A 21429-nucleotide genomic window follows, 5' to 3' on the forward strand; every position below is an offset into this window, starting at 1 on the left:
TTCTAAAATGTGAGTTTCTATTGGGGCAGCGATAGCCTGCTTCTTGTTCTACAGTTTACTTCATCCAGAAGGTCTGCTTCCTGGTTTTGCTCTGAGGTCTTAAACGTTTGTATAAAATGTGCCAGTTTGACACTAAGAAGCTTACTGGAAATTGCCTGCTCTGTAAACAACCATCCTCCACTGTGAAGAGAGCTGTTAAAGTTAAACGGCTGTTAAAGTTAATTCAATATGTGGCAAAGCTGCCGACATGGACTGAACTTGATGATCATGGTTACTGATTAAACTTTAAAAATTATGTATTAAAACTAAAGTTTAATCAGTAATAGTTTTATAACAAATTTATGTCAGATCATGATTTCTTGGTTAATGTCAAGTTGTCATAACGAAGACATTTTAAATAGTGTAAAAGTGTCATGATTTACCGAATGACACTTTATGACAACAGTCATAAATATTCATGAAGACGTACTCATGTTCATGTCATGTATAAACATGACATGAACATGAGACAGTGTCATGACAGTCTTATTTACAACCCGTCAAATAAAGTGTTACCCAGAAAATCAATGTCATCCTTAAAACTTCTCTTTCTGTTTGCTGATTGGGCTAGTAGAAATTCTACTAGAGGGAATCAAAGTCAATGGGAGAAAGCCCAGACTGAGCTTTGAAGTGAGATTTGAATCGAGCGTAGGAAGGAGAGGACTAGGATAGGTCCAAGGCCAGGCTAGGACAGTGCAGAAGCTTCCATATGTCTGGGACTCAACTTGTATTTGCGTTGGATTTTTGCCACACAGTTTTCTCACCTGGTGCTATGCCTAGAAGAAGCAGGTGTAGGTGATACAAAGGTTTGAGGGAACCGTTACTGTCAAGGAAAGCTGGGGGCCACTAGGATTTGTTTTTGACCTGATGCTATGGCTTTCCAATGGTATCAATCAAATATTTTTAACCAGATTGAAGATTGGATGATGACACAAAATGTGAAACAGTATGTCATCATTCAGTTCACTGTAAAGTGAGGCATAGTATCACCAGTAGGCCATTTGGTTTTTGACACTTTGGAAGAGCCATGTGAAAGTAAGTACTCATAACACTTTAACATGGTCCACAAGCTTCAGTGGACCAATACAAAGGTCTGCATAATTGTGATGTAATTGGAAATTATTATTTCTAAAACGAAAAACAAACAAAAAAACCCCAGTAAAAAACATGTTTTTAAAAAGTTAGAGGTGCTTTGGGTTCAGTCCTAAGGGGACTCTGATCCCTCTAAATAAAGTCCAGAGCAGCCTTATGCTGGAAAGGAAAGGGAAGCTGATCAGAGTTAATGGGAGGATGGATGGAGCTAAATCCAAAACAATCCTTATTTCTCTGTTGTTTCCCCTTAATGAAGGATGCCAGTGAGCTGTCATCATTTCTTCAATTTCAAACAAGAAATTTAAACATGTCTGAAAATGATTCACGAGTCACAAATCTTCTTTATATGTTTAACTTGCCATGTTTTCTAGAATACTCCTAAGATTAATGGACAGAAACAGTAAAGGTGTCTGATAAGAAAAGCACAAGGATTGCCATCCTAACAGACTAATCAAGCATGTTCTATTAGTCTAACATGTCATACATTGCTGTTATTATAGCAATGTAATAACAGCAATGTATGATACAGTGTATGATATATTCTAAACTTAAATGTTGTTTTCTTTAGATCTAAGCAGAAACTTATAATTAACAAAAATAAAGTCTAAAACAACAAGATGTGATATTTAATTGATATATGTTTTATTTACTGAATAGAGTCACTGAAATTAGACTTTTGTTCCCTTTTGATCCATCTCAGGGTTTGCCATTGGTAAAAACATAATGCACCAGTTCACAATCTTTTTTATGCAAACATGTTTAGGGGATAAAAGGAGCTTCTCAGTTTGAGAAATATCTAAAATGTACTAATGAAATAACAAGCTCTGTCTGTGCCAGGATTCAAAGACTTCCCACCAGCCATTGATTGCTACTACCGAGTGTCAATCTCTATGCAGGCATGTAGCTGTAGTCTCTAAGTAGTTCTGTCAGGAACGCAGAAAGCCATGGAAACATGCTCTGTGCTGGTTGGCTACATTTGGGCTTCATGGGATGTTGTTTTGGACTCTGAGGCTGACCATGCTCACGTGTCGCTGCTAACCAAGGTAAACGTCTGCACTGCAGGGAGGAGAAGAGACAGAGGAAAGCATGTTAGTCATGTCTCGCACTGTTTTACTCTGGAAAGTTACCGTAATAAAAAAAGATCATGTAGTAAAAGTCTCAAAAAATAAAATGTCCATCCATCCATTTTCTGTACACCTTTGTCCCTGGTGGGGTCAGGAGGGGTGCTGGTCTTTCAGCTGGGTTTGTATTAAGATCTCAGACAGAGGAGCAAAACCCAAGTAAACTTCTGAGAAAAAGAAAAGCCCTTGCTGAATTTAATGCATCACTTTACAGTAATACGCAGCAGCTTTAGCTTAAATTGTAAGCTTGAATAGTATTTTAACAACAAATGGAAATGTCAATTTTATCAGGTATTGACCTGATAAGATTGACATTTTTTTAATCTTATCTGAAGGAATCCGTGTTTGGATAAATGTGAGCAAAGAATCTTTCTTACCAGACATGTTGCTGTTGATGTTGTGCGTGTTGCTGTCTTCAGGCAGCTGTTTGCATGAATCAAGACTCTTCCCAAGGTGCTCCTCCTGGCTGGGAGTTAGGCTTTCCTCTGTTTCCTGTTCCTTAGGCTCAGGGCTTGATGGTTGAAAACTGCATTGAGCAGAAAGAAAACACATCACATTCATAAAAGCTCAACATGTAGTATATTTCAAAAAGTTTCTAAATGCATTGCCACCACCTCTGTGAAACAGTGGTTTTGACTATAGCTCATAATGTCTGTCATTTTGCCATGATGACATTAGCTTTGTTAAGTTGTCTGTATTAAACAAAAATAAATTCAAGTTCAGTTTGTTTTGGGATGTTTGTCATGGTCTCACTTTCCACAGAAATATGATTATCCTGTTTAAAATATATTACACTCTCCACACACAGACCTGTTTTCAATTAAGGTGTTTGTAGGAGAGCTGGTCAGATCTTGACCTTTGCTCTCATCATCCTCAAAGGGTTGAAAGTTTACGATCTCCACACGCTTTGGTTCTGTGCCGAGGTCCACAATAATCACCCTCTGGCTCTCACACAGCTGAAGCAAATAAATAATACTTTCAGAAGAAAAGAAAGCGGCTGGCAGTAACATAAAATGTCAGGACAATGTTTGAACAATTTAGTAAAATTCCAGTTTTTCAATTTTAAGTGCCTTTCTTAGCTTAAATAACATCATAATCACATTTTTTAGATTGTTATCTTTATTCTGCCTTTTTTATTTTTTGTTAAAATGGTCACTATGAACCAGTCAAAAACAACCAGCATAGGACTGTCAGTCAGACTTGTGTACACGCTACTCACACCCTCCCCTGCTGTAAATGTGAAGGCTACACTAAAAAAAATAACACTTTGGATGAACATAAAAAAATTATGGAAAGGATTTCCACCTGATTACTTTGCTTTATTTCAGCACCATGTTATTATGGTTATTCCAATTTAAAGCAAATGTGTTGGCTCAATTTAATTTATTAAGGTTGATTCAACTCATTCACTATAGTTGGACCCAATGTAATTTAAAAGAGCCAGCCCAACTAATTTGCAATGCTTTGGACCAAATAATTTACTTTACTTGAGTAAGATTAATGCAATTTTAGAAAATTGCATTAGTTGAAACCAACTTTTTTTTTTCCAATTTTTTTCTCCGAAGAGTTTTTGCGGCGCTAGTGGCTCGTATTTTTTTTGCGACAGTAGGCAGACAGGAAAGAGGGCGAGGACATGCGGCAAAGGTCGCCGGGACCGGGAGTTGAACCCGCGACGTCCGCATCGAGGACTAAGGCCTCCAAATGTGGGGCGTGCTAACCCCCTGCACCACGCACAAAAAACCAGCTTATGTTGTATGTTACAGTGGTACCTTCACACTACTTAATTAAGTTGATCCAACTCATGAAAATAAAGTTAGCTCAACAAACATACTTCATGCTGAAAGAAAGCTATTTAATCGTGTGGAAATCCTTTCCATGATTTAATTACGTTAATTCAAAGACATTTATTTAAGTTACATTACAATAAGTGTTTTAAGACAGGACTGGGTGAAAGGGTAGAAATAACACTCAACAATTAGAAAAGGTACAACAGAACTGTATTTTCATGCTGTAGTTTTTACAGCCATTTGTTACAGTGCAGTTCCTAAATGCAGAGAAAAACAAATATCTATAACTTAATGTGTAACTAAAACCGCTTTGAAGTTTTCCCAGGTGCAAAACAGTTATGTCGCGTGATCTTCCATAATCTCGCGTGATCCCCTGATCTCGCTAGACCCTCCTCGGAGGGAGATCAATCTGACTATAATGAATCATGTTATCTCAACATGATTACATTTCATAAACATTAAGTTGTTGAATTTCTTGTTTATCCAACATGATTTTATCACGTTTTCGTTTGAAACATGAAATTATTTAGTTAAAAGTACATGATATTCTCTTGTTAATGTAATAACCCCCTAAGTTCATTTTTTTCAGTGTAGTAAGAATGGTCACTGATTATGATGAGCAGTGAGGAGCTAAAGTGACATTTTTAACAAATACATAAAAAAAAGAGGTGCAGTTGGTAGCATTGCTGCCTTGCAGCAAGAAGGTCCTGGGTTCGAATCCCGGCCTCAGGTCTTTCTGCATGTTTTTCCTGTGCATCCTGGATTCTCTCTGGATCTCTGGCTTCCTCCCACAGTCCAAAAACATGACTGTCAGGTTGACTGGTCTCTCTAAATTCTCCTTTATGTACATGGTTGTTTGTCCTGTCTGTCTCTGTGTTGTCCTGTGATGGATTGGCGACCTGCCCATGGTGACCCCGCCTCTCAGCCGTTGACCGCTGGAGATAGGCACCAGCTGCCCACGTGACCGCATTAGGGATAAGTGTGTTAGAAATGAATGGATGTAAAAAAGAAAAATTTTTAAATAAAAGTTACATAGTGCAACTTTAAATCAGTCTTCACACAAGAAACTTTTCAAAGCTGAAACATTTCTCTAATTTTTCAAATGGCACAGACTTGGTTGGTTAGGATTGTTTTAATTTGTGTCCTGGAACACAGATGAGCTCCTAGCATTAAATGAAACAAACGAGCGACGACCGACCAACCCATTGGATCGATCGATCCAAGTGGTCATGGCAGATGGCTGCTCACTCAGTCAGTTTCTGGTTCTACTAGAAGTTTCTTCCTGTTAAAGGGCAGTTTTCCTTTCCACTCTCACAGAGCATAGTGATGTGTAATCACTATGCTCTGTTTGAGGGATTTCCCCAAAGTCAATGACACAATGCAAGCAAAGGTAAGGTTTCTGCAGTGGAAACAGCAAGGGTGTAAATCACATCTCATTATTGGGCGGGACCATAAACAGGAAAATTTCTTAAGAGCAATTTTGGGGGGGTCGGTAAGGTTCCAGTGAAATGTAATGTAAAATGTAGTTTAAAAAGTTTTTAAACCACATTCAAACTGCAGGACCATAAATTAATGGAAATGCATATCAAGTGTTTTTCTCAGTAAACAAACTATTGAGAAATAAAACTAAAATTCAAATGTTGCTTCTATATGAGTTTTGTTCAGTCTCACTGATCTAATCTCTGCTACACCTTTACAAAAATGTAAGGTTCTAAATAAAAAAGCTTTAATGAGCAACTGCTCTCAATAAAATTCCCCATAAACATTGATTTATTGAAATGGCTCCCAATAGAAGTTATGGGCTGTTTAAATTATAACTCGTTAAGTTGCTTTATTTTTAAGCCTTTTTTAGTTTTGTCATGTCCAGGGAGACTGAGAACCAACGGGTAGATAGAAATGAATATCTGGGGAGTATCATAACTTAAACGTAACATTTAAAGCACCAGGTTTATATAGAAAAATATTCAGATTTTATTTTGTGGTTTTAAAGGCTTTACATTGAAGACAGTGAGAAATAAAGGCATAGCTTTTTTTTTTCTTCTTCTATCTGTTCTCTTCTGTTCTTAGCTCCCACACACAGAACTGTTGGTCACTTGCTCAGCCCCTCCCTCTTTTCCAAGATTGGGGGGTTCCGGACCCCCCGAACCCCCGGGATTTATGCCTATGACCTGTAATAAAGCCTGTTTACCGACCAGCTACTCACATTACCAGTGGTAGAACTTTTTTTTCTTAACCAACTTCTGGTAAACTGTGATTACCAGTTTTGTCTATTTTCCGCTAATATCTTCAAGAACTTGACTGTACCTCCTCTGCTGATGGCTGGTTTCTGATCAGCAGGTTCATGGCCTTTTCCTGCTGCACCTCTTCATACTGGGAATCCTTCACATGATCAGTTCTCTGTACTTTCTGCAAATTAGTACAAAGTTTCTCATTACATATACTGAAATCCACAAATGGTTTCCCTGTGTAAAAATGCATTATATATTACATCTCGTCAAATCTTAAAATTAATCAAATGGGCAAAAGAGAGTGGAAAGAAACTAACTTTGAAATGAACTCTAACTATTTTTACATCTAAGATTGATCTTGACTCTACTTTTAATGGAAAGTATAATGGTTGTAACTAGGGGTGCCCCACTCAATATCAATATATTGATATTGGAAATTAGTCTGATATCAGCCAAAAAATGAGTATCAGATTATATTGGCCTACATATAATATCTTCAATATAAACATACAGATAGAAGAATTCCACTCTAACATTAGTCAGTCCCAGCACTTCTATCCAGAAGTGTTTGCATATTGCACACAAAGCCACTGACTATCTGTTGCTGTTTTCTGTTTTAGTAATATCACTTGATCAAGCCTATTTTAACATTTTACACTACAAAATAAGTAATGAAAATATATATAACTCATGGGTCACGTTAACTGAATACTGTCTTTTTTTTTCTTTAAATAACAAAAAAATCTCAAGCCCATCTGTCATTTTGACAGATTACATACTTGGTGCAGACATTTTCGACTTTTTGCAGAGCATACATTTTGGAGGCAACTAAAAGCAACAAATGAAAATAAAAAACACCCCTTTTGGAAATCATCTCTGACACTGAACTAGTTGCATCTCATTCATTGGAAGCTGACAGCGTGTTATGGACAGAACGTCTGGCTCAGAAGTGCATTCAGAATATTGGCTAAAGGGGAGTTTTTAAGAAACTCGCAGTACATATACAACAAAGAAAACTACAGAGAATGTTGTTGTGTTAATCCATTAAAAGTTTAAATAGAGTAGATGAGGAAAGAAAGAAAGTAAGGTGCAGAAGTTAATTAGACTGTAACAAGCTCAGTGTAAGCTACATGTCCTGCTTTGCTCAAGCAGGAGTGCAGTTACATGTGACAAAATGGAGTTCGAAGATGTTAAACAAAAGCTAAAAACAGGAGACGTAACACTGCTTACTCAAAAGGTGGTCTACAAACAAAAGAAGCAAAACCTTACTTAAAATATGTCAGGTTCACTTCAGGCTCAGCCCTTTAATTAAAGTTGGGTTGGATCGGGCTCAGAGACGATGTCTATGGACTCGGTCCCGGCCAGGTTGAATTTTTTAGGTCCATCTGAACTCTAGAGCAGATTTCTCCTCCAGAGGCGGACCAAGAGGAAGTTGTGGTGATGTGTGTTCGCAACTCCTGTGCAGCTTAAAACTGTGCAGATTTAAATGCAGTTGTTTAACTTCCTTGTTCATATGTAGTTATTGGGGCCACAGTCAGTAGGTTTTGTCACTGCAGAGACAAAAATTAGATGTGTTCACCTACTTTATGTGTGATGAGATCTAAATTTCCTGTACAACTTGTTGAATATTAATTCAATTGCATAAAAACTAAAGGCCACTGAATAACCTATGTCTATATCATTAACCCTAAGCTTTTCACCTTGTGTGGTCCGGTGGCATTCCACTGATTTCCATGTGCATTTTAAGAGTTTTTTTGTGTGTGTGTGATTTTGGGAACTGAAAGGCTGACAGGATACCCCATCGCTTCCCCGTCGTCCGACTGTGCCATCTGTCATTCTCCATCTCAACACAGCGCTAAGATTGCAGGAGGCTTAAAAATTGATGGGTAAAAATAGAATATGACTAGAAACTACAAAAGTCAAAATTACTAGTTTAATCAAAATGACTAGTCTAGCACAACCTCTGGTTATATCGCATTGAGTCAATATTGGTATTGGCCAGTACTCAAAACTGCGATATCGGTATCACATTGAAAAAAAACCCAACTTGTATCAGAACACCCCTTGTTGAAACTGACTGCTTGGAAATGTCTCCATCATTTGAAATGTGGCATTTAATTTAGAGCACAACATGGAACATGGAGTGTGAGACGAACCTGTGGTGAGATCGGTGGCCCATCTACAGAGTTAGCTCCTGATGTTGCTTCAGTCTGTTCCTTATGAGCAACTTTTAGTTGCAGCAACGCTGTCTCAAGCTCCACAGAGTTCAGACAGGCCACTTCTGTCTGCGCCTGACGCTGAAGACAAACATTGACACCCACACAAACACAGATACTATGAATGGCTACAAATATCCTGTGGTATATTCACTTGAATTAAATTTCACATACAACATAGTTGTCAGGTTTTGAGGAAAAGATAAACATGAATACAAGTATTTAACCAAAGGCATTCTGCTACAGACTTACATGCCTGCAGCTAAATCCCTGTATTTGTAGGCAGAATCACCTGCAAGTGGAGGAGGGGGTTGTCTTTGTTGAAAGAAGATGAGCGTGACAGTGTTTCTCTTCTCTTCTCTCGGAGTGAAGATGCCTCCTGGTTTCTCCTCATTCTCTCCAGCTGCTCCTCAACACTCATCCTTGTTCTGATGAAATCTCGCTCCCCAAATCCCATCTGATCCACAGCACTCCTTGGACGATCCTGAGGAAGACTAGACTCAGTGCTGCATGTAGACTAGAGTGAACCATGAAAATAAGGAATAGTAGTTTCAATTAAATGGATCTTGAATACATAGAAGGAAATTTTAAATGATCCTTTATTGCAGTGACTGATCAATAGACTACGAACCAAAAGGTTAACTTGATAATTTAACCAAACATTTCTTTCCCAAAATAATATATTTATTTCCTTCTTCACTTCTGATTTTCATTATGAACTAGTTGTTTAGACACAAACCAGATTTTAGGGATCGATCCCAACAGGATCAATTTTGTTAATGTATATTCCTCTTGTACATTGGTCAAGAGTGTCAATATACTTTCTTTTTATTGTTCAAAGCCATGTTTGCTTTGCAGTATGCTTGCCTACCAAGATGGCACGGATCAGACTTCTGGTAGTTATGCATTAGTGAAGGTTTGGTGTTCAACTGATGACTGTCAGATTGACTGCAGTGTGCTGAGGAAGGAGAAGCTCATGGCTAATGGCCGCTCTCACTGCTCGCTCATGACAGACAGGTTACAGCTGAGTTGCAAAGCGTTGTCACCATTAAAGTTTCCAACAAAATCACTTCCTGTTAAATTAAGCAGGTGGGGTATAGAAGAAGCTGCGGTGCTTGTCAGGGAAGAAAGTGTCTTCCACTTGCTAGCCAGCAGCTGGTTTAAGTACTTTTGGGATAAAAACTGTTGCATGGCATTTGGCTTTAGCTTGCAAGGGTAGCAACCACCTGTTAGCTCGTACAAATGACTCAAAGTCTTCTGGAGAGAAATATTGAGGGGACAAAAAAGAATCCTTTGGAAGTGTCGCTCTTCTTTTTTCATGTAGAAAGTAATGAAGACTCACCTCATTATTTTTTTTATTACGGCCAACAGTTATACAGTGTGACACTGTCTAAATTTACACCAGTCAAAAGCAATATAATAAACAACAACTCGGGTAATATTAGCCTTCCTGTGTTTACACTGTAGATTCCAGTACAGAATGTACCAAACCACGAAAACCATCATAAACAAAACAAAACAAAAAAAAGTGACCTCCATGGAGTGAAAAATAGAATAGATATACAATTTTTGAAATAATTGAGTTTTTATGTATCACAACATTTTTTTTAGTTAATAGGATTATTACAACATATTTAGGTCAACATGTTCAGCTAATCATGGCTCCCTTTTAAGGGGAGTTTTTTTCTTCACTGTCACTCATGAGCATTCATGAGGTAAGGTTGCATAGTCAATGACACAGTGTCACAATAGTCCACTGCTGCTACATGTCTGTCCAGGAAGAATGAATATTGCAAGTTAGTATATGCATTCTGCTAAGTTTCCTTAGAAAGAAAACTTTTTATCTAATTTGAATGAAAAACTGATCTTGACTGCATTGTTTGATAACTAAGATTGAATTGGAATGTCAAAGTAAGTAACTTGAAATCTGTCTGATTGGATTGAGTTTATATTTTTTGTAAAGTGCCTTGAGATGGGATTTGTTGTGAAGTGGTATTTACAACAAATCCCATTAAATATATAAATACATTTAATTGAATCTGTGAAAGCCCTGCCTAACCTACTCTCTAATTGGTGAGCTACTCTTCTGACACACACTGCTGCACAGGACCATAGGTCTGCCACATGAGTGAAACAGTATGGCTTCTTTTCATGATTGAGGGTTTGGTGTTTCTGTTGATGCAGAAGAAGTTGATGTTGACACTTACACATCTAGATTCAGGTTTTTTGGTTTTCCTCAGGGTGACGTAGGAGGCGATAGTGGAAGACTCAGGGGGGCTCATGGGAGATTTAGTCCTGGGAGCAACAATGCCCACTGGGTAGGGGGGCACTGTAAAGGAAAAAAAAAACATGTCACTTACCCTTTAGAGAGCAAAAAGCAGTGAAGCTGCTTCATGTTGTGGCAAAACACTGAACTATGCTACAAATACAAAACTAGAAAATTTCGGAAGAAATTTAGCCAGGGCCTGCCAAGGCGTGCCCGTCGGTTTGGGCCCGGCGTTGTCACGCTACAAATTAGCATCGATGCTAAAGAACGCTGCAACGTAATCAATAGCATGTGGAGAATCACAAGAACGTTAAGTAAGGTGGACGTGCACCATTCAGTAAGATTTAAAATTTTCTCAAGGCTTTTATTTTGGAAGTTTTGTTAAACTTCATTTGAAAGGGCCAAACTAATCCCATGCGTAATAGTCATTGGGTTAAAATAGTTATATAATGCTCAAAACACAAGTAGTTGATGTAAAAATATTAAAGGCTTTTATTTTGAAATGTTTGTTAAGCTTCATTTCAAAGCGCCAAACTAATCCCATGTTTATCAGTGCTTTGGATAAAAAATTCACATAATGCCCAAAAGAGCAAATACCTGATGTAAAATTGTCAAGGCTTTTAATTTGAAATTTTCAGTATGCTTCATTTCAAAGGGCCAAACTAATACCATGTGTAACAGTGCTTTGGATGAAAAAGTCAAATAAAGCCAAAAAGAGCAATTACATGATGTAAAAATATTCAAGGCTTTTATTTTGAAATTTTCATTAAGCGTAATTTTTATTGCCCCAATAAACCCATGTCTAATAGTCATTGGGTAAATCAGTTATATAATGCTCAAAACACAAGTAGTTGATTTAAAAATATTAAAGGCTTTTATTTTGAAATTTTTGTTAAGCTTCATTTCAAAGGGCCAAACTAATCCCATGAATAACAGTCATTGGGTTAAATCAGTTATATAATGCTCAAAACACAAGTAGTTGATGTAAAAATATTAAAGGCTTTTATTTTGGAATTTTTGTTAAACTTCATTTCAAAGGGCCAACCTAATCCCATGAATAACAGTCATTGTATAAAATCAGTTATATAATGCTCAAAACAGCAATAATCTCATGTAAAAATTCTCAAGGCTTTTATTTTGAAATTTTCAGTATGCTTCATTTCAAAGTTCCAAACTAATACCATGTGTAACAGTGCTTTGGATGAAAAAGTCAAATAAAGCCAAAAAGAGCAATTACGTCATGTAAAAATATTCAAGGCTTTTATTTTGAAATTTTCAGTATGCTTCATTTTAAAGTTCCGAACTAATACCATGTGTAACAGTGCTTTGGATGAAAAAGTCAAAGAAAGCCAAAAAGAGCAATTACGTCATGTAAAAATATTCAAGGCTTTTATTTTGGAATTTTTGTTATATTCAAGGCTTTTATTTTGAAATTATTATTATGCTTAATTTTAAAGTTCCAAACTAATCCCATGTGTAACAGTTACTGAGTTAAATCAGTTATATACAGCCCATAGCAGCAAGTAGTTCTAAAGGCCAGTTCAGTCCTGATCTGTTTCAACTGAGGGTTCCACTATAGATAGAACTACAGTGATGCGTATTTGTAGTCCTAATCAGCAGCCAATAGCCTCTTGAGTTCCGTTGCTATGTTAAATAAGTTTGTCACCAAGGTGTGAACTGTTAGTGACAGAGCCTGAGACAGCCTAGAAAATCCTGTCGCATGACTTTGCTCTGAAGCACCGTGACAGAAAACCGTACGATCTAGATAAATTTCGAAAACATTTTACCGGAGCAGACATGTGTATCAATGTCAGGACCGATTTTGATACCAATCGTGCGATATTTGTGGGCGTGATGGCGATTTCAAAATTATTTTGGGGTGAAAAAGTTCTCTTGATTTCTCACTCTAATCAGTGAGAGACGCACTCTAATTTTAGGAAAAATTTGTCTCGCTTAGAGACAAATTGTGGACAAACCGTAATTGGTATCGACGAGCCGTCTTCACTTTCGAAGAGATCACAGACGTATCTACAAAATGAAATTTGAATGGCATTTCTACGTGAATTCGTGACGACACAGAAAATCCTCAAAAATAGGGTATTTCTAGGATTTTTCCCATTGACTTATAATGGGGTTTTTTTCGTAGTTTTTTGCGAATTATGTCGCCATGTTAACCCCGAATCCCACCAAAAGTAATAGCTCCAATGGCGTGAATTTTCTGCACGTTTTGATACCTCATTTGTAGGTGTGCACGCAGCGGTACGAGCCGCATTAACGGTTACGGATGAAAAATAAAGAATTGGGAGAATAGCAATAGGTTCCTGCCATTGCTTTGCATGGCAGGCCCCAATAAAGAGATGGAAAAGAAAAGAGACATGAAAAAGGGGAAGTATTATGTAAAATCAACTTGTTTTTAGCTTTACACAATGTTATGTGTAAAGTTTATCAAAAACATATCTGGAGTGTTTTGATCCTTTCATGTGCGTTTGAGAAATCCTTTAATGTGCTGTGGCAACCTAGCCCAGCCATTATCTTTCTGTGCAACTCCGCAGCTCGAAAAATGTTGTCACTTCCAGCACAGTCTGGGCTTTCTCCCCTTGACTTTGTATATTTTTAATTTCTTATAAAATTTTCCAGTATTTTTACAACAACTGAAGGTAAAAGTTTCTTGATTGTGCTATAAATTACACTATCTAAATGGAAAACAAATAATATTGTCCTTTTAAGGAAATCACCACAATAAGTACCATTACTTAGGTTCGAGTGCTCATTTAGTGAATGTGCATTAACTTGTAGTATGCAACTTTTATACATTTTCCTTACATATTTGGTGAAACCATCACTATGCTGTGACAGAATGAAATGAGACAGATAATCCCAGCACTGATTAGAAGCAACGAATCAGAGCCAGGGGGAGGGTCTTAGTGCTGTCCATCATGGTAAATGGCTTGTACTTGCTTTATAAAGCTCACTGGACTCCAAAGCACTTCACACTACATTCACCCACTCACACATATTCACAAGCTGATAGCCACAGCTGCTCTGGGGCAGTCTGGACCATGCCAGCAATACCGGACTTTCTGACCACCACCATCAGGCAAAGCGGGAGAAGTGTCTTGCCCAAGCACACAACGACAGAGGATGGAGCAGGAACCCATTGATTGCAATTTACCATGTTAAATTGTTTCTCCACCATTTATCAGCGTGTACATGAGCATGACTGATGGCGGCAAGACCCTCCTCCTGGCTCTGATTGGTTGTTTTTGGTCAGCAGTGGTGCATTTCTTCAGAGAGCAATAGCAGCTCAGAGAAGAGTTGGAGAAGGTTGATTACAGACCCTATATCGCCATTTGTATCATAAATGATACATAAGTTTCTGTGGTCTCTATCTTTTATACCATGATCAATACTTATCCAAAAACCTATTGTGTACAATTTGAGACTTGTATTCTGCCATCTACTGGATTATCATTGCACTGCAGGCAGAGAAAGCATTTTTTCCCCTCTTTTTAAAATGTCGTCTCGCATGAGATTGGTCATACGCGTTTTCCAGGAAAGTCTTTGCCAATTTTAGACAGCTTACAGTAAAACTTATATACACATTGTTATTCACTTTTTTTTAAAGTAATGTTTTATGTTTTGAAATAATGCACAATTACTTAGAAATGTTTTTGTTATATTACATTTAAATCGTGTTAAAATGTGTGTATCATATTTGATACTGCAGGTATTTAAGGTGCTTTATCACTGAACATTAATATCATATTTTTATAAAGTAATCAATGTCACACCAGCCACAATTCAGCCACAAGCTTTTGTTTACTCAATAATCATCATTAAATGTAATTTCAAAATTATTTATTTACATTTTTTCACAATAGTGCTTATTCTAAAACCATAATGTTTATGGTGTATCAAGTAGTTATTTATATATATTTTAGATTTTAGAAAAGAGTAGAGGAAGAAGAGAGAGAAAGAAAATACTTTGAATAGACATCAACATATAATGTGAGACAATTCAAGCTATATAGAGCAGTAAGGAGAAGATGAGGAGGACTGGACTCCCCCGGCCATGCATGATAAAATATATTCAGATACCAACTATGATGAAGACTATGATGATCAAAGTGTAAACCAGACCAATATGGCAATTGAGGTCCAAACAATCACCCTGGACACTGTCAGAAATGAATCAGTGAACACTAATGTGAAAAACAAATAATACAAATTTAGAAAATACTGTCAAGTTCCATACGTTGATATCATTGCTAGGGTTGAGGAAGGCTCAAAGAACAGGTGTTACATGACTCCATGCATATATTCAAGCACTTGGTCACTGATGAAATGCTCCAGAGGATTGCAGAGCATTTTCCACTGGTTCAATGCCAACAAAGGAAGAAATAGGTTCACTGCCTGTCATACTAGATCACAATTAGGTTGCTGTCCTGGTTCACTCTGAAGTCCATTCACCCTTTTCCACTCTTCAATTCATTTCCATTCCTCATGAAGCAGTCTTCCATCCACTCCAAAACTCATATAATGGTTTTCAGGCCAGCCATTGTTGAATCACATGAGGTGTTACTCTTCTTGATATATTATCATGCACCATCTTTCCCAAAGATGGTCACTGTTACAGTCTCCATCATCAATGCTTGAAACCTCTACAGAAGAGGTTAGCTGAAGCTACAACCTAAAATGCTTTAGTTGGCACTTCTCCTACAAGTGCAAGAAAGGTCAAAATCAAGTATGGTAGACCACTTTCCTCTCCTGAAGCAACTTCAACAGCACCCTGTAGCTGCAGTGTACCTCTTGATGTGAGAAAGAATGACATTAATCATTTTCCAACATGGGAAGCCCAACAGAGATGCAAGTACTGTTCTTGAAATCATTTTGCACACATCTACTGTAAAAAGTGTGAGGTACAGCTTTGCCTGAACAAGGACAGAAACTCTTTCAGTTCCTACCATGATGTGAAATAAATGCCTATAAAAAGTTGTTGATGGAAAAAAAAACTAAGAAAAACTTTCTAAAGTGTTCCATATTTTCCAAATGTTATAGGCAACATTTGTCTTTGCATCTAAAACTCACATTGTTGTGAGTCTAAAGTCCTAAGAAAAGCCTGCCATATCAAATCTGATACTAAAATATATCATAAAATAAATGACATAGCAAAAAAACTTTTTTTAGATTTTGCTTCAAGGCTTCATGAAGATCCTCGTTTTAAAAAATCTGAATTTTCTGACTATTTTTTGATGGGTCAGGCTTTTACAGATTATAATTACAGATTTCTCTGTCTATAAAGTGACAATTTTAACAAATATGTGTAGTCTCTGACCACACAAAGCGACATTTTAGAATGCTTGGGAAACAGTCCGATCAAAGGTCACCAGACATTAAGTTTAAAAAAAGTTGTACTTAGTGACTTGTTTAGAAGTTTTTGTGTCGTTTACTTCAGTAGTTCTAGGTGCAGCGCCACCAGAGGCGCGAGAGGAACAGGTTCTCCAAAGGGTATGGATTATGTAACACAGTGCAGAGTGAAAGAGAAGTGAAGTAGTTGAAAATGTAACAAATGTTCAGTTCCATTTGGGAGTAAAAACTCCCAAATGGAACTGAATCTACTGTACTATCAGATATGAAAACACCAAAAGCCTCTTTAATATTAGAAAAGGTAGACATTCAAGAACAAACCATGCAGGGTTCACTGAGTGGCCATGTTAAAGCCAATCTTGACTTTTCAAGATTGGCTTTAACATGGCCACTCAGTGATCTGTATACATTAGTGTGAAAACACAAAGAAACTAAAATGTATCATTTTCATATTTTTGCTTTAAAATGCACTATATTCCTGAAGGTATTGGCTCACCTGCCTCAACTCACATATGAGCTTAAGTGACATCACATTCCTATCCGTATGACTTTGGTAGCTAGAACAGCTTCTACTCTTCTGGGACGGCTGTCCACAAGCTTTAGTGTCCACAAGTGTTTACTGTGGGATTTTTGACCATTCTTCCAGAAGTGCATTTGAGAGGTCAAATACTGATGTTGGACAAGAAGGCCTGGCTCTCAGTCTCAGCTCTAATTCATCCCAAAGGTTTATCTATCTTCTATATTCTATCAGGTTGAGGTCAGGACTCTGTGCAGGTCAGTCAAGTTCATCCACACCAGACTCTGCCATCCATGTCTTTATGGACCTTGCTTTGTGCTCTGGTCCACAACTCATATTAAGGCCCAGTAAGGGCCCAGCTCCAAACTGTTCCCACAAAGTTGGAACAAGGAATTATCCAAAATGTCTTGGTATGCTGAAGCATTCAGAGTTCCTTTCACTGGAACTAAGGGGCCAAGCCCAGTTCCTGAAAACCAACCCTACACCATAATCCCAAACTTTATATTTCACACTATGTGCTTCAGCATCCGATGACTCCGCTCCATCAGTTTACGTGTCCTACAATTTCTTGGCTGAGTTGCTATTGTTCCCAAACACTTCCATCTTCTTACAATACAGCTGACAGTTGACTGTGGAATATTTAGGAGTGAGGAAATTTTATAACTGGATTTGTTTGACAGGTGGCATCCTATCACAGTTCCATGCTGGAATTCACTCTGCTCCGTTCTTTCACAAATGTTTGTAAAAACAGTCTGCATGCTTAGATGTTTAATTTTATACACCTGTGGCCATGGAAGTGATTGTAACTCCTTATTCTGATCATTTGAATGGGTGAGCAAATACTTTTGGCAATATATAGTGTACATTCTTTAATTTTATAGGGAAATGGTGAAGGGACCTGGGTGCACTGTGTTCTTGGCATAACAGCCCATTTCTCCAAAATGTCCAATTTAAACCAGTTTATCTGAAGCATCACATTTTCTCACAATATCACAAGAAGAAACCTCAGTGGTCCATCCTCTGTAGCTAGAACATCATTATCCTGCTATTGGTCAGTAAACACAAAGTCTGACTGTACCTTTGGATGGTGGGGTGTTTTTACTTTCAGTAGACGTCTCAGTCTTGTCCTTATCATCACCGTTGGCCTCGTCTCCTTCCTCCTTCACAGTTGTGAGCTCAGGCTCGCTCTTATACAGCCGGTAGTCTGGAGCTTGCTATGAGATCAAGGTGATCAAGAGATCAAGATCCATGGTTAGAATACGCAGTCAGTAGAGGTTTAAGAAAAATATTCATACCCCGCTGAGGTTTTTAGCATTTTCTCAATTTTCAGATCCAGAGTAAATGGTAAGCGGCCTGTACCATTTACGAAGTCCATAGGACCCCAAAATACTTGACACTACATTCAGTCATTCACACACCCCCACACTCCCATTCTGATGGTGGTAAGCTACTGGTTGCTCCTATGCACTGGTGCCACCAGGCCCTGCGACCCCCACCGGCAGACAGGTGGGGATCTTGCCCAAAGGATACAACAGCAGAGATGGAGAACTGGAAACCCACCGATTGTAAGACAAACACCTACAACTGTCACCACAATCCTCCCTAGTGTACACTGGATTTCTGTTTCTGACCGAGTACACAAACACTATGTGCTGAGGTTCTAAGGGTGACTAGCTTACCTCCGCTTGGAGTCACTGTAGGTTCCCACATGTTAGCAGACAGTCTGAGAAGAAGGGATAAATTGTATTTTCTGAATGAAGAGGATACAGAAGTTCCTTTGCTGATGTCATGGTGTCCTGGCTCTAGTCCTTTGTTACACATCAGGTCATCTCACACATAGAGTACTTACTCTACCAGTCACCAGAACCTTGTTATTCACCTGGAGGGTTTGTACATCCATTACAAATCCATTTAAACAATGATTATATGCGTCTATGGATTTCAGGTCGTGAAGCTCCTCCGTGGAGTATGCATTCTTCATGTTTCCTAAGTAGTGAACTACTGTATGTCATAGAAGGAGATCAGAGGTAGCTTGTCCACTTCATCTGACATGTTTTCATTGTCTATCTCATATTGTTCAATCCTGACATCAGTGATTTTGTCCATTCTCTCTCCATGTCCAGATGATGGAAGGATCAGACCTCTGGAAGATGTTCAGAGAATCCATCTCTGCTTTAGACTGAAGGCAGTTAGTAGCACCAAATTTTGTCCAGCGGTATCAGCGTAAAGTGGAGTATATTCAAGGTCACACCACACCACAAACTTTATTGAATGAAATTTAATTAAAAGAAACTGAAAATATTAAGAATCACTTGCACTTCACAATGAAGCTCCGAGTTGTGTTTGATGAAATATGGAAAAGTTTAGGGGTATGAATATTTTTGCAATAAGATATACTGTACACACTCTCCTGTATAAAGGTCAGAGAGCAAAAAGTCATATTAAAGAGCCTGATACACTATTATTATGTCTAAAGTGGCTGCAAAACAGCTCAGAAGGTTTACTGGAGGACAACACAATGTTTTAAAGTCCAAAGGTAAGGTGAAGGACAGACACAACAGGAAAAATCTGACTACAACGATGAAACTCAGGATGAACCATAATGGGTTGAATATCATGATGTGTCTGGTGTAGAAACGTAGGGCGGATGGAGGTGGGTAAGTTACTGGGAGGAACTTCTCATTCTGTAAATATTTGAAGGCGAGGCTGAAAATGAGGTCAGATGAAGTGGCTCTGTGTGTCCATTGATGATGGAGGATGAAGGGACGGTGGAGGTTGGAGTGGAGCATGGAGACTTTAAACAGGTCTTACGCTGTGTGCTCCATTCCTGGAGCTGACCTTGCGCTCTTCAGGGCGGTGAGCGTGGAGGGGTCGGCTGCCGGGTTGTGAGTGGTGGGGGAGGGTCTGAGGGATGCACTCTGAGTCATAGCACTGAGGGAGGGGCGGGCGAGCAGGCACCTTGCTGCCCTCTTTAAGTGGGCTGGGTGGCACTGCCTGTTGACAGTTAAACAGCACAGCTCAGAACCAAGACAGGACCACACTCACACCGTCACACTGAGGACGAGCTTACTGGTGAAGACAGTATAAGCTCAGTGGCGTGCTCACATCACACACATTATGCACAAGCTGGAACAAAGATGCATGTTCACATGTCCAAACTGCTGTCTGTAGACTACAGAAACACGCCTTCCCAACATGCAGCAGGGACATGTTGGCTACAGACAACTCTTCACTAAACTGGCTGTGCTGGAATTTGAATTTTAAACTGTTGGACTGCTCCCTGAGTCATCTTCTGTTGTGAAGTATTTTTTAAAAATTGAGTACAATGAAGAAGTTCATGTGTTTCATGAATTCATCTCAAAAAGTGAAGCTCAAATATTACTTGTATTCATTCCACATAGAGTGATATCAACCAGTTTCTCATGATTTTTGGCTCACAGTTAAGGAAAACTCATTATTAATGATCAAAACATTTTCAAGATTCCTAATAATCAGAGAAATAACAAAGGATTTTAATTCAGAAATGTTATATTGCAGTTATGTTACACCCACATAACCATGGGAAAGAATGCTGACTTTACAGTTGTCAAGTAACTGGTTCAAGCAACCAGCTTTCAGGGTGCTTAACAACTGTCACAGAATCCAAACCACAATGATAATTTCATTTTCCAACATGCTTTGGTCAAACATACCAATACCTATTTTAATAACCATGGTAACACTAGCAAACTGGCCTGACCTAAATCCCACAGAGAATCTGAGAGACACCAGTTGACCCAAAGTCTGCTATTATGGAAAATGACCTGTACTTGTATAGCGCTTTATCAAGTCAGAGGACTTCAAAGCACTTCACGCATGAAGTCAGTCACCCATTCGTATACTGACAGTGGTGAGACATTGAGGCAACAGCTGCAAGGCTGCCATGCACTGGTACCACCAGGCCCTCAGCCATGGTGGATGGCTGAGGTTGTGTCATCTCCAAGGACACAACAACAGAAATACTGTATGTGGACTGGGGCTGTGAACCGGCAATCCATTGGTTACAGGATGAACTCCTGCCTCCTCGACATCCTGAATACCTGAGCAGAACCACAGACTGATGTCCTCCATACCACACCTCATTGATCCAGTGATTGAAAAGGAGCCAAACCAAGTACGCCAAGTACTGCTAGCAGATACTGCACAGTACATGGACATTTTGTTCAGTACTTAAGCTGTGTGTGTGGTTGAATCCATCACATAGAAGTTTAACTTTCTGAATTGAATCACTGGAATAAGTATTTCTGATTATATTTTAATTCACTAAAGTATCTTGAACTGACTTAAAATGAATTTTACAGATATATCAGAAATATTTAAATCTTGTCTTTTAATAATAAAAAAATGTTCAAAAGGGCAGTGTTTCCCAACCCTGGCCCTCAAGGCACACTGCCCTGCATGTTTTAGATGATTCTCTGCTTTAATACACCCGATTCAGATGATTGCAGTTCAGCAAAACCTAGCAACTGAAATCACCTGGGCTGAATAAAGGCAACACCTAAAACATGCAGGGCAGTGTGCCTTGAGGCCCAGGAATACTGCAATACACTGTAGTATAAACAGATATCACTCAGATGTTCAAGCTAAGAGATTTTGGGGATGAAAGCAGCAAAACCTCTGATAAATAATGGGTGCCAATGCTGCTGTGGCCTAAATGAGCAAATAATATTTGGTCAAATACTTGGAGAGTATTTTATTAAGACCAAAGGTTATGATTTAAATTATGTGTGGGCTTTACCTCATTTTTCTGCTTTTTC

At 38.5% G+C, this 21429-nt stretch overlaps 1 protein-coding gene and 1 long non-coding RNA gene across 10 annotated transcripts in view; one reads left to right on the plus strand and one right to left on the minus strand.

Moving 5' to 3' along the window:
- Positions 1-94: 94 nt before the first annotated feature.
- On the plus strand, positions 95-21374 carry LOC116737106 (uncharacterized). The gene is made up of 3 exons (XR_004342736.1): positions 95-296; positions 18661-18667; positions 21362-21374. It is a non-coding gene; the product is annotated as an uncharacterized LOC116737106 (long non-coding RNA).
- The window catches only part of LOC116737092 (pleckstrin homology domain-containing family A member 5), a 158595-nt gene continuing 138915 nt past the window's right edge, over positions 1750-21429 (minus strand). For 7 of the 9 annotated variants that reach the window (XM_032590066.1, XM_032590072.1, XM_032590068.1 and 4 more), the window contains 9 exons: positions 19445-19627; positions 17712-17847; positions 10691-10812; positions 8776-9000; positions 8424-8564; positions 6344-6445; positions 3063-3208; positions 2630-2778; positions 1750-2187 (listed from right to left, as the gene is read on the minus strand). In XM_032590066.1, coding sequence (XP_032445957.1) covers positions 2153-2187; positions 2630-2778; positions 3063-3208; positions 6344-6445; positions 8424-8564; positions 8776-9000; positions 10691-10812; positions 17712-17847; positions 19445-19627 — 1239 coding nt within the window. In that variant the 3' untranslated portion in view covers positions 1750-2152. The remainder of the gene's footprint in view (positions 2188-2629; positions 2779-3062; positions 3209-6343; positions 6446-8423; positions 8565-8775; positions 9001-10690; positions 10813-17711; positions 17848-19444; positions 19628-21429) is intronic. The other 2 variants (XM_032590065.1, XM_032590071.1) reach the window with 2 other exon arrangements.

Source organism: Xiphophorus hellerii, chromosome 17 (genome assembly GCF_003331165.1).
Source record: "Xiphophorus hellerii strain 12219 chromosome 17, Xiphophorus_hellerii-4.1, whole genome shotgun sequence".
In the NCBI taxonomy this organism is placed as follows: domain Eukaryota; kingdom Metazoa; phylum Chordata; class Actinopteri; order Cyprinodontiformes; family Poeciliidae; genus Xiphophorus; species Xiphophorus hellerii.